Source organism: Takifugu rubripes, chromosome 12 (assembly GCF_901000725.2).
Source record: "Takifugu rubripes chromosome 12, fTakRub1.2, whole genome shotgun sequence".
Classification (NCBI taxonomy): Eukaryota; Metazoa; Chordata; class Actinopteri; order Tetraodontiformes; family Tetraodontidae; genus Takifugu; species Takifugu rubripes.
Window position 1 is genome coordinate 10,068,253 of NC_042296.1, and position 13,956 is coordinate 10,082,208.

At 45.8% G+C, this 13,956-nt stretch overlaps 1 protein-coding gene across 3 annotated transcripts in view; it reads left to right on the forward strand.

Annotated features, from left to right (window-relative positions):
* Positions 1-1,243: 1,243 nt before the first annotated feature.
* The window catches only part of LOC101064995 (ephrin type-A receptor 7), a 102,632-nt gene continuing 89,919 nt past the window's right edge, over positions 1,244-13,956 (forward strand). For 2 of the 3 annotated variants that reach the window (XM_029844923.1, XM_029844924.1), the window contains exon 1: positions 1,244-1,636. In XM_029844923.1, coding sequence (XP_029700783.1) covers positions 1,558-1,636 — 79 coding nt within the window. In that variant the 5' untranslated portion in view covers positions 1,244-1,557. The remainder of the gene's footprint in view (positions 1,637-13,956) is intronic. The other variant, XM_029844925.1, reaches the window with a different exon arrangement.

Below are 13,956 nucleotides of genomic sequence, written 5' to 3' on the forward strand. Positions count from 1 at the left end.
CTCGGCTGAGTGCTCAGCCACCAACGGCATCCCAGAAACAGTCCAGTATCTCCACCGTTCATCACGCCTCCCGACCCAGTAAAAACAGCTCCTTTTTATCATCAGCGCAGGAACCTTTAAGCATGTTTGCACACTTCATGTAGCATCAAATCAATCATCCACTGAGGAAGCCAGTGGGTCCCATCACATTTATTACCTCATGTCAATTTATGTTCTAATATGTGTGAGAGGAGAAAAGTCAATATTCAATGAGGGGTTTAGTGCCGCGCAGCCATGCTGTGTTCATTTGGTGGCAATAACGCACATTTAACGGATCCAGCTGATTGGGTCTTACGTTGATCATGTAATTGTATAATCGCCTCGGCCTTAAGAACATGGGCCAACAAATGCACCATCACGTGTATGTAATTACGCCGCACGCATCAGAGTACATGTAGACGCCCGCAGAAGTGCTATTTGATCTTAAAATGTTCAGCGGGAGCTGTTTAAAGGCCTCCATCGCAGGAAATGAAGACTGGAAAAGGCGCTCAGTGATGTGTTAAGTCAGCAGAGCTGTGCAGAACCTTTAATGTAATTAACAACTTTGCTGCTGCATTTTAGCCTTGATGTCGGTGCAACAGTGATTGATCCAAATGACTGATTATTAAAGGATTGCATTGCTTTGCCAATGGAAGGGTCGATAAAACCAAAACCCAGTTGTGATCTTACCTGGTGTCAAAAGAGAACTATCAAAAGTCATGACATGCAGATGTATTTGATGAGCCTCTGCTGCTGAATAACTCCAGGTTTTATGCATGCAGCACCAACGTGTAATTACACATAAAGGTTTTAAACTTCTGGGTGAATTTAAATGTCCCGACTGACATGAATATGCTCACAAATGTCTGTGTTTCCGCGTCCAGCCACATCTGGAGTAAGAAATAAACACACTGTGAAGAAGATGAAGACGATTCGACTCTTGGTGCAGTTCTCAAGGGAATGAAAATTGTGCAGCAAATATTTATGGAGCAAGTTCCCTGCAGGTCTGCGTTTTGTGTAGCGGACGTTTGTAAAACATGAGCAAACGCAGGATGTCAACTGATTCCCGCTAATAGTCGGACACGTGACTTGCGTTGCTCAGCATGGAAGTTACCCTCCTTATTTTGGCGTGTCTTTATGGAGGAGTCGCTGCATCTAAAACAGCGAGCTCCTCACTCACGGAGCCTCCTCCACATTCTCCAGAGCCGGGGGTGTGTCAGGAAGGTGCTGCTGCTCGCTTCGCTCTCGGCCGTGGAGTGGAAACACCTGCGCGCCGAGATTTCAAGCTGCTGCTCCGTGATAGGTCCGCGCTCCGCGATCCTCGGCTCCGCCGCCCACTCCATTGCGCTCGTCCGCTGTCAATCGTGCTCACAAAACCTCCCCCCGAGATATCAAATAGTGCTGCCGGCGCCGCGCGTCCCGCACTGATTGCCCAGACGGCTTCTCCTCCGTTCAGACACGGAGTGCGTCTCTGCTGCGGTGCCTTGCGCGCAGGCTGGAGAGCGATGACAAGAGCCCCGCGGAGCTGGCCAGAGAAACATGGATCCCCGTAGAAGGCTGCTTCCGCTGCTTTGGATATTATTACTGAAACTAGAAGAAGACTGTTGCGCAGAGGAAGGTATGTGAGGAGCCCCGCTCGCTCTTAGCTGATTTTGGGTCCTGAAAGTGTGCGTCGCCGCGGTAGAGATGCTCTCCACTCTGCCGCCGCGTCTGCGCTCGTCCTGGGAGAGGAAGCAGGTGCTTTGTTCTTTCTGATGATCGGGACAGGCCACTAGTTGGAAAGTTGAACTAATCTCGTAATAACTTAATCTAAAAAGAGAACATCGTTGATGTTGAGCCTCTAAAAATCGATCTTCTTTTATTAGAAATCGCGCCCTAAATTTAAGCTTTGCCTCGATTGTCACATTTCAAACTTACTCTTTTTCCAGCATGCGATTTGCATCTGGTGGGGAAAGGACAGATTTTGTTTTCTGGTTTTGCTCTAGATAGCCAGTTTAAAAGTGCCCCTCTGCTCCGGAATTTCCCAATTCATGAACGGGAAAAACTCTTCCCATTAAAGTGAGCGAGTCGCTTGTCACAAAGAACTGGGCGTTTGCGTCGTTGGTGCAACTGGTTTCTTTGTTTTCAGTCCGAGCCGCCGCCGCTAATTTGGCGCGGCCGCAGGACGCAATCGACGCTTTCTGTTGCCCGGCGTGACCCGCTAATCCGATTCAGCAGAGTCCATTTCCCAGAAATCGTCTCACATTTAGAACGCCTGTATCACCATTTGATTAAAACCTTTCATTAAACACAGAACCGCACACGGTTGCTCAGGGTTTAAAAGGGGATGTTGGCTGTGCAGCTGCTCTCCAACACTTTCTCAGCACCACCGAGTACCAAGTACTTTTACGCGCACATTCCGGCTTTTGTGTGCGTATGTGTGTGTGTGTGTGTGTGCGCGCTCTTGCGGACCACCTGGCTCAGGTGAAAGCCAGGAAGGTGATTCTAATCAGCTCCGAGACTGTCAAGTGGAAACGAACATAATGGCTTCAGACCCTCCGGCTCCTCCTGTGAAGGCGCTTCGCCGGGTGCGTGAGCGGGTCTGGATCCACGCTGACGCGTAAGCAGAGCGCATATGTGCTCCAGAAAAGTCATTTAAACTGGCACACACGCAACTTTAGACAGAATGCACGCACCCTTGCATGCCAACTCCCTCACGAAACGCGCACTCGCGCGTGATGTGACATTCCCCCCCCCCTTCTCCGCACACTCTCGTTCACATGCAGCCACACTTCAGAGCGTTGGATTCATTCAACACACGCACAAACTTCTTTGCCAGATTGATTCGCTTCCCTGGAATGCCAGGTAGTCGCATTAGGATGCTCGCTTTTGTTTAATTGATGTTGTGACAGCGATTAATTGCTGTGAAAGCAGCGTGTTCCCGAAGGCTGCTGCTGGCGGAGGTCCCGCTCTGTCTGGAGAGACGAATGAAACGCGGGACGCCGTCGGTGCTCTTTGAAATTTGCTGTCACCTTCACGTCGATTCTTACTAATTAAGTGCAAAATGTTTCCCCGATCCTGCAAAAGAAAATAATAATTCTAAGGATGATTAAGAAAATCTGTATGTTCTTTAATCACTATTCCCGAGTGTTCCCATTTGCAGGATGTACTTTATTCTTTATAAATGCTTTAGTAGCTTTTAATCAGTCTCACATTAATGATTCTTTGCTCTCATCGGCTGCCAGCTGCCTTTTCCTCTGTTAGCATATCTTTCTCTTTCTCCCCTCTGCTCCATCTCTACACGCCTCCCCCATCCCAAGCTGACTTGGCAAAGACTAATATGACTGTGTGTCCATTCTTCCACCCTACATGCAGTCAATCCAGCCAGTCCCCCCTCCCCCCTCCGGTTCAGGCCACTTTTCTCATCCCTCACCGTTAACACACCTTGGCATCTCATTGGGATCTCATTTACTTCTCCACTCCTCCTCCTCCCACCCTCTGCATGCATCCATTCTGCAGCGGCGCGCTGAAAGAGAAGCCGTAGGTGCAGAACAATAGACGGCCCGGGTGCAGGACTGTGTGATGGTTTTTCTGAGCCGCTGGGTCGGGTGGACCGTACGATGGTCCTGCCACTGATGCTTTACAGGCCTTTTCTGCTTTAGGAGCAGCAAAATTAAATGGTGAATAATAAAAGGAAGAACCATCAAAGTGTTGAGCTTTAAGCTCAGAAGCTACAGCCATCATTACTTTATTCAACACCTGATCTGTGAACTCTTTGACCTCCCTCGTTGTTTATCCTCGTTTACTGGAGTCATTACCACCCGGCAAAGAGCGTTGATGTAATTTGTAGTGAGGGGTTCTAACCTGCGTGCCTTCAGACAGAACTGTTTCCCTCCATCGGGCTTCCTTTCACCTGCTTCTGCTACTGATGTATCTGAAACAACAAAACGCCACTTGGGCAAAATTGTCAGCGTTCCACAACAGTGATTTATATCTAACAAGAGCCTTTTTTGCCGATGGGGGATGTCTGAACGTCTCTTGATTGAAATAAAAACAACTCAAGGGCCTTCAAGGGCATTGTTACAAGTCTCTAATAGGGTTCTTTTAGGTTTAACCTTGGTCTACATGAGCTGACATTTTATTCTATATGGTAGAAGTGAATAATTGAAGTTTATTCGACTGGATAAGCACACTGGGCTTCTGTAGCTGCAGCTCAGGGACAGAGACAAGAAGGTTCCCCCAGGACCCTCCTGTGGTGGAGCCCCTGGAGGTCCCCCAGAGAGGGAGAGAGGAGAAACAGAACGAATCAGGTTGATAAATCATATGGGGGAAAAACAACTGCTGGTCAAACCTGTAGTTTAGCAGGTAATAAAGTTTCTGCCGGATGTGAGATCCCTCATTTTACCTGTGGATGAAAGCATTTTTATTAAGCCGAAGGTTTATTTCATTTTTTCTGAATAAAAAGAAATCAGATTTGCACCTTTTCTTCAAGCTGAAATATAATATATAAAAGCATAATTCCTGCATTACAGACCCAGTATGAAATGGTGGGATGACATCAGCATACTGAGAAAAGTCCTGTTTCAGTCCTATCAGCTGATTGGGGCTTGATGCTGGAATACACTGAGATTCTTATCTAAGAATTATAAGAAAGCCTTTTGTGTACATCTATTGTTGCAGTTCTCTAGTGATGAAGCCTAAAAATAATGCTTTTTTTTTTTCTATTTCCTGCAGGGTGCCACGCATCATAAGCAAACTATTGCTATTAAACTCCAGACAGAAGTCATGTGATTACTCCAATATATAATTTGAAGTTGTGCTCGCGTGAAACAATCTAATTGACCACTATTGAATTCACTAGCTCTTGCCTGACTGGAGGCCTCCCGGGCACCTATTGGGACTAATTGTTTGTGATTGATGTAGGCTTATTTCTGCTTCACTGCTGCTCGGTGTGCCGTTCCGCGCATAGCCTTGGACCCACGTATGCCGGAGCCATGAAGGTGACACCAGGCGTGCGTGAAAGGTCACAGTGATTTGTGGATATGGCAGGTGTCGCACGGCGACATTCTCGCCTTGACACTCAGCTGCACGACGTAAGGGAGCAGAGAAGGACATAAAAGTTTAAAAAAAACGCGAAATACAAGCGGCGGGAGGAGCAGGAGAGGCGTGTCGGGTTGAAAGGTGACAAATCAGGGAGGAGCAGTGAGCGACAGTGTGACAGGAAGAAAATTGAAAGTGTTAAAGGCGTGTGTTTGGGAGCAGGTGATGAGGGATTTGTAAGCTGTCACGACTGCTTTGTTGCGCGGCTCCTGTATGTAACACATAATCAGATACACCAAGTGGTCCAGTAACGAGACAATGCAGCCACAGCCGCTTTTTTTACACCACGCTCGGCGCATCGACGGATAAATAGTGTGCGAGGAGGTGTGTCTATTGGGTCCCCACAGGGTTACCTCATTCTACGCAGGAGGAGACTCTATGGCATCGAGTAGGTGTGTGTGTGTGTGTGTGTGTGTGTGTGTGTGTGTGTGTGTGTGAGAGAGAGAGAGAGAGAGTGTGTGTGTGTGTGTGTGTTTTATCCATGTTGGACAATAAAGAAAGTGTCTGTGCAGCAGAGTGAGAAAGATGAAGTAACGGCAAATAGCTGCACATTGTTTCACTGCTGAACCACAGCTGAAACAACTGTGTGTGTGTGTGTTTGAGAGTGTGTGTTGGGGGGGGGGAGGCGTGGTTGCACCTGTATGTATCCAATTTAAAAGCCCCTATCCCCCCTCAAAGTGATGTTTCCTTCGTGGTGTACTGCTTTACATTCAGCAACATCAGCATAAGCAAACTGCTTTTTGTCAGTGGTTCAGGTGCATCATGGGTAAGGTCTCTCCTCTAGTTTGGATATTGCAACAGGGTGAGATGTTCTTAATTTGTGCAGCAGACGAATCCAGCAGCCGCCGATCAGGTCCAATTCAACAAGTTCATCTAGAGTTATCCATAGCATTTTAAATAAAAAAATGTGTTACTTCTGCAAAAATGTCAATATTAAGCTTGAATTTCAGTCGCTAAATTGTTGGAATTACAAATAGAGTAATTAGTTTAGCTCTGAAAGACTCCAGCTGCTGCTTCACGCTGGATTTGCAATGAATTCATCCTGCATGAAACTATGAGCCTGAGCAAAAACGTTCATTAAATATGAACACGTGAGGCGGAGAGAAGACTTGGAGACCAGAGTGGAGCATAAAGCTGGAGGGGCTCTGGCAAACGCGCACGTGATTTCATGGCAGCGCTGGATGTAAACATCTCAAGGGCAAACGCTATAAAGGTTCTTCAAAGGTTCTTGACAGAACCACAAATAAAAAACATCCATTTGAATATTAACATGAGCTTAAAAGTATCCTCTGCTGCCCAGAAGTAATATGCCCCCCCCCCCCCCCCCCCCCCCCCCCCCCACACACACACACTTTAATCATTTTTATTGTTTTTGTTTGGATCTAATAAATGTTTTTTTTGCCCAGCTTTGTTCCTGCAGGTGTCTGAATGATGACAAATGTCACTCTTGTGTGTTTATGCAGAGTTGGAGCCGCACTTTTGCTGCCAATTTCCGCTCTGGGTGTTTTGCATTGAGAGTAAACACAAACCACATTAATGCAGGACCTGATGTGGGCGGGCATGTCGGGGAATTGAGTTGGCAACTCGGAGGACCCGTCAGTCCAGCACCATCCCACGTTTTTTTTTTTTAATCTCATTTCCTTTTTTGCAAATAGAAAACACAACAAATGAGAAATTAATAACCATTTGAAACTGGTTAATTCTTCCAGGTTCTGACACAGGAAGATGGCCAGAGACACCATTCTAACACACACAAGCACACACACACACACACACACACCTGGGGTAATTGAGTTTCCAGTCCATCTAATGTTCCTACTGGAAGAAACTGGGGTATCTGAAAAAAAACCCAGAGCAGAAATTGACAAAACATACAAACCAGAATTGAATGTGGACCTGGCTTTGCCCTGCCCTTCAGCTCTTTGCTCAAAGACCATCAGCCTCAGTTGATCCCGGCCCAGGTTGTCTTATTAGAGTTGTGGGAGGTGATTGAGGTTGTGACCCGGTTGAGGGAACGCTGGGTTAGCACAGATACACAGCTTCACAGTTGTAGCCGTTTGGTCAATGGATTCATGGTTTCTAAAGATGAAAACTTAGTTTTGGGAGGTTTTCTGTATTGATTGGGTTACTGGAAACCTCCGTAGTTTTGCCATTTTCTGACCAGTGTTTCAGACTCGCAGCACACAGAAACGGTCAAACTGGGATTGGATGAGGCCCACGAACGCTGAATCTTAACGTGTTCATGTTGGCCGGGCCGTCTTGGCCAGCTCTGATCCACAAGAACTTTATGAGGTGTAAAACAGGCACATTTTGCAATTCGCTGTTTCCTCCACCTCTAAATCAAATTCTTCATATATACTCTCTCTCAAGTGCTCCGACAGACACTGTAAATAGTCTGTCTACTTTAAGCGTCAGATGTTACAGTGTTTTTCACTGTAACTCATGGCCCTTTCTGTATGCAGAGGCAGAGTTATGGAGATATTGTGCCGTTCTTTGATGGAAGCAGCCTGAGATGTTTACTTGGCTCTCCCGAATGAAGCAGCAGCATATAAAAATAGACTAAACTCTATAGAATAAAGTCTGTACTCTAAATTAAAAGTTGATTCAGGCACATGTGTTGCGTTCAGGTGCCGGTTTGAGATTCCTGGACTGCAATGCAGCAAAGATGCGTTCACTGAATCGGCCCCAGGCGGCTGTGGCGAGGACAAGGCCTTCAGCCCGGCCCAATTTATGATGGTGACCTATTCAGACGCGGAGAGATGATCTGAGCAAAAATGTGTTGTCATGTAATTTACTGATGAAACCACAGAAGGATGTATGTAAGCTACATCTGAGAATCGCTCTACACAATAAGTAAAGAAACACAAGCTTTGTTGATCTCAGCTAAAACTGCCTCGTTTGATTGTTTTATACATCTGAATGAAATACACGAGAAGTTACGCTTCTCCTTACGCACCATTTAATGGAATAATGCTTTTGTAACTAAAATCCAATCAAGTCAGAGACAGGAAACGTGACATCCCTCCAACATGGCAACTGGCACGGGTGAAGAAAGGAGCATCCGCTTACAAAATGAGTTCTTCTGTTTCCTCAAAAATCAGACATATTCATTTGAAGGATTAAAATATGCATTTCTTCATTAATGCTAAGCATAATTATTAGTTTTTTTTTTACAACTCACTCCCTGCTTGTTGACTTGCTGTAGCTGCTGTTTTCTCCCTCCTTTAGCTGTCCAGCACTTCCAGACGTTGTCGTCTCCATCTCCTGATCACTCTTTCCATCTCTGCTCTGTGGTGGTAATGACAGTCGCGTTGCAAATGTGTCCTGCCGGGCCTCATAAACCATTACCCTGGGCCTCCGAAACCCCATTAATCTTCCTGAGAGGCGTTTGACCTTTCAAACTCATTAACCACAGCCGGTGTGCAAACAGAAGTCATCACATACACCGACCACGGATGCATTTTCTGTTTTTTTTTTCCCGCTCCTCACAGGTGAGCTTTGAATGCGCAGCCATGTGTCCAGCTGTGTAGCTCTTGTCTCTCCCCTCCTGTCCTCTTCATCTCCTCGCTCCCTCACGGTGTGGGTTTGGTCGGTGACCTGTTAAATTGCCTGACCTTTTAAGATGCAGCTTCCTGCATGACGAATAAATACATAAATCGTCTGGGTCCAGCTCAGCCACTTTTATGATGCCTCTCCCCACCTTCTGTACACCTCATCACACCTTGTGATCCACTCTCAGCAATAACGAGCTATAGCCAAGCAGGGTATCTGTTATGCTGAACCCCCCCCGCTGAGAACACCTGCCGTAATGAAGGGGTGTAAGTGACTGAGCTGAGTGGGAGCAGAGGATATGATGGGGAGTGTGGCTAAGGTAGGGGAGCATTACTGCATGACAACTGCCCTTGTCAGTTTATCAGAGGATAAGAAGGTAGTGCAGCACCTTGTAGCTGCCATCTGATGGCACTGGTAAATATCCAGTACGGGAAACATGGCAACATCACTATAACAGAAGAAGCACATGGGAACTGGGAGTTCAATGGCTTAAGATGGAGGGGAGAATAGCTTTGGTTTAGCAAAGCAGGCAGTTTTTAGTTTTATGCAGTAAAATCAAGTGTTAAGGTTGCCAGCATTGTAGCGTCACTGCATGCAAATGCACGTGCCACAGATTATTAGTCAGATTATTCACTAGAAGGGCATCATCAAGGTCACCCATCAGTTTTTGGCCATTTAAATGGAACATTATTCCATCCTGTCCACTATAATGGTGCCCCAGAGGACATTGCAAAGCTTTTTGTCCATTTGCAAGGGGACGTGATGGATACTTTATGCTATTTTACACTATACAAGGGGCCCCTAGAGGGCCACATATTCATATTTGGTGACTAAGAAGCCACTTAGGCTCCATCACTGCATTACTGTTTAAAAAGGGTTTTAAAAAATGATCTTTTTTTTTTTTGCTAGTGTAAATTTTCTTAGAGGGTTTTATGAGATGAAAAACGAGTGGGCAATACTTTCCCATTTTAAAACAAACTAATAAAGTACTTGTGTGTGAATGTTTCATTATGAAATGAAGTGGTAAAACGGGTTGAGTGTATTTGATGCATCCAAAGCAAAACATGAGCAATGAAAAAGAAATCTAAATTATGTCATTTCCTATATTTTGCTTGAAGTTTTGGACCCGGGCCCTTTGGTTTAATGTTGTTTTCCATAAGAAAGTTTCTGATCAGGTTGTGCGTTTTTAGTGTTTTTGTGTCTCTGTTCATCTGCAATCAAGCGGGACGTTCAATGGGATGCGTTCCTGATGATTCTCCGCTTCCTCACAGGTATAAATTAAAAAGTCAATTCTTCACTGAGTCAATCAGGGCACCAGCCTGTCAGTCTTTCAGTTTACCCAACAACCGGGCAGGTAATTAGCCACCGAAGAAGAAAAGGGCCACGGAGCTGTTCAGCCCACCGACAAGTCAGTCAATCAGAAAATTGTTCAACTGATAATCAAGTGAGCGCGATGCCTTTGGGCCACTTAGCTGTGAGGTCAGTCAGCTAGCTGGCCAATCAAAGAGAGTGGCTTCAATCAATCAGTCACCTCTGAAGGCAGCCGGTGATTGTCTGGACGACAGCAAGAGCCCCAGTGGTCTGTTCCTGTGCTGTCCACACTAAGTCAATATGGTGAGATGTCAAGGAACCCTAATTTAATTACTCTGCGCATAGACGCTGTGTAATCGCGACTAGCAGGTCGGTCATTTTCAGTTTCTTGTCAAGGAAAGAAAAGTGTTTCTGCAGAGAAATGCTGAGAGCAACCAACTGAATCTTGCTTGTTCTGCAGCCCAGGTGCCAGAAGTCCAGGAATACTGCAGAGGCCTGTTTCTATGCTGAGAAAATGCATAAAGATGCAACATCAGCAGCCCTCGAAACCAAACCATGTTGCAAAAGAAGGTGCAACAACCCGCATCTGCATGGCGTGCAACCGTTTCTGCTCTGGTTCAAGATTCCTTACATGATGATAACAAACTTTCGGGGCCGTGCACAAAACCTCATCCATGATAAACAAGACTCGGTCTTTTGCATTTTTGATATTAAAAACAGGTGTCAAAACATTTGACTGAATCTGCACGTTCTCCAAAGGAACTACAGTATATTCATGCACGCACAATTATTGGGTCACCATCAGCAGAATTTGTCTTGACACAAGTTTTATCTGCTGTGATAACAGTGTGTGATATAAAATATTGAAAAGATTTTCCTTCCTTCTGCAGTTAAAGCCCAAAAATGACTGCACAGTTTTTCAGAATCTTCCCCTCAGCCCAGCCTGTGGCTACGGTTATTACAGCTAAACTGAGAGCTAAGCTAAGCTCATCTCATTCCCCTTATGTGGCCATGCCTTTTTCTTTGCTGCCTCCATTTTCCATGCTAGAATTTGTTAGTGAACACATTACAGAGGGATTGTGTGTTGTGTGTGTGGGTTGTTTACTTTTTACGTGTTCAGAGGGAGTCTGTGTGTGCACGTGTGCAGGAGTCTGCTCTCTGTGGGCGTGTATCTCTGTGGCAGTGCATGCTGGACTGGTCAGATGGTCCTCCTGTACAGCGCCGAGGCGAGAGGGATTCACTCTCCAGGACAGATGGGAAGGGATAGTTTTGCGTCGGAAGTGGCGGAATAAAGTGCTCTCTGCCACTCATCCCTTTTTCTCCCTCACTCACTCCGTTACTGTCTCAAATGCTCTTTCCATCTGTCTCCTCCTTTCTTTCACCAATTCTCCCTCAATTCCTTCATCAAAGTCGCACGATTGAAGTTGGCAGCGTTTCAGTGATCGAGTGGCTCCAGTTAATGCCGAATTACCTGCCTCTCTGGTGTCGCCGCTGTGTTTGGATTGGAGGTTACCTAATGGACTTTGCTGGAAGGTCATTTGAAAGAGCCTGCCACTAAATCACTACGCGTCACTAAAGCATTCAATGAAGATTGGCTATGTCTGTGCAGATCCACATCTGCATGCAAACTGGTCGCCGGTCCGCCAAATGAAAGTGAAAGTGGGAGAAACCCGCAGTAAAGTGAGGGTGCAGTAAAATCCTTAGCTGCGTTTGTTGACACGTGTCACTCAGACTCGTGTTATTAGTGACGCAGCGTAACAGCGCTGATCAGACTGAGCTTCCCAATCCTAGATCCAGTTAATTAGCCGCACTCCCTTAATCAAGCTGAGATGTCTAAGAGTGTTTTCCTTTAAAGACAAACGGCAGCTCTCCGATTCTGCTGTGGGATGTCCGGAGAAGCTTTAAGCTGCCGTTTGGCTGAGAGCCATCAAACCTCCATGACTCCGAGCTGGTGCTGCCACTCATCCTGGTGTGCACCACGAATGAATATACCGGATCGAATACACAATTCAACCTTATCGTTAATAGTTGCTTTATTTTCAGAAGTACATGCCAAGGTTTGTAATTAAAGAACTCCTCCACTCTAACAGTCCATTAAGCCTCTTCAACAGAAGAAGACTTTGATTAGAAGCGTACCAAATGAAGGACCCACAGCGAGCACCTCTTCTGACCTCCTCGCTCGGCTCATAGGAAAGACATCCAGTTATTAGCTCTGTCCTTCTTTGCAGCCTGACAGAAAATCACATACAATAAGACTAAAAGCTCAAATGGGAGGAGGCCACAGTACTTCAGCATTTATCATTTTACTGGGGATTACCTGAGAATGCACTCAGCCGATCATTGATTCATGAGGACGAGGCACTTTTTAATCAGGCAAAGCTTTCGACTCTTCACTTGTGATGCTTGTACATAATAAAAAAGCACAAGCGGTTATTAGAAATATATTCAAACGGTCTAAAATGAAAACAGTGGTTTGGTAATCTGTGTTGAGTGTGATGACTGAAGGACTGATGACATCATGCACAAGGAGAGAAGCTTTGAGGTTTGAGGCGCTCTGGAATGTTTGGACTCGGCTGTATAGTTTACTGTATTGAGCTGTATTGAGTTTCTGGAAATAACGGGAGCGTCTCATTTACTCATGGAGGCCCTCGGTCACCGTGACGTCAGTGTTGGCTTCACCTCCTGACCTTCTGCTCGCTGAGAACATGTGACCACAGCAGTCAAATATGTTTCCTCACCGTGACTTGGAGAGATTTGAATTCACATTGTGAAGGAGCTGTTGTGTTGCAATTAACGGGCCAAAGCCGAATCTGTCAGCAGTGGGAGCCGCCGCGCTCGTAAAAGCTGCTTTATGACCGCTTGTGAGAGCGTAAAATCCCTCTGATTTGCCTCCGTGATTATCATTTTATAGCAAGTGACACGTGAAGATCAGACCTGCATCGAGGACTGGAAACTATTCACTAATAAGCAAAGATGACAGTTCTATCTATTTTATATCATCTTTATGAAGATGCCCTGCCGCTGCTTCCGACACTTTTGAAGGTCACTTCCTGTCCAGTCACATGACCACCATACCAGGCTTGTTTAGTATATGTCAGTTATGTCTCAACGGGTTAAGAGTAAATTCTTAAAAGTGATTTTAGGGCTTCCAGAATGTTTGTGACACTGGTGTGATTAAAAGTCCCAGAGGCAGGACATCAGCGTTCAGACAAAGGAGACATTTGTAGCCCTCTAGATCACTAATCTGTGAGTGCTTGTTACTGTTTTAATTGCTACTATTATGAATTTTTGCAGCCTTTTGGCAACGAGCAAGAACGAGGGAGGAAAAAGAGCAAAGATGATGATTGAAATGCAGCTCAGTCAGAACGAGTCAAAATCGAATCTGTTTGTACAGCCTCACCTTCAGTCTCCCAACTGTCTCCTCTCATTTCCAACTTGACAAACAAATATGCACACTTGTCCATAAACACACACTTGCGCACACGCACACACACACACACGCACACACACACAGACGTTGGGAGGGGAATAGAGGTCCTTTGCTTATCTTGCAGGTGAAATCTGGCAAAAATTGAAGCGTTGCATTTGCATTTTAATTTGCTCTCAATCAGACATTGTGGTTGGTGTTGCAGTAAAATTGCCTGCTGTTTGCACCTCATCCCCATTTATAGCGCTTCCATAAAAGACGGGCCCTAAATTCAAATGTGTATGCTATCGGAGTGCACGGAGATGAGGCCCGCTCCTTTTTTTTGTTCTCATCTCTGTTGTTTGTCTCTGAATTCCACCATTTCCACCTGCCACCAGCCCACCTGTCTTTCCCCTCGATTCACCTGTGTCGTTAATGAGCTCACCTCACTTTTTACCCCACACATGTTCTTTTGCTCTTCCTCCTCCCCCCACCCAGGTTTCATTACCAGGAGGGCGAAAGTTATTTGGATTTCATCAGCGATGCATTTGTCCCTCTGACGGGCTGTGGTCTTCTTCCTATCCAACCTC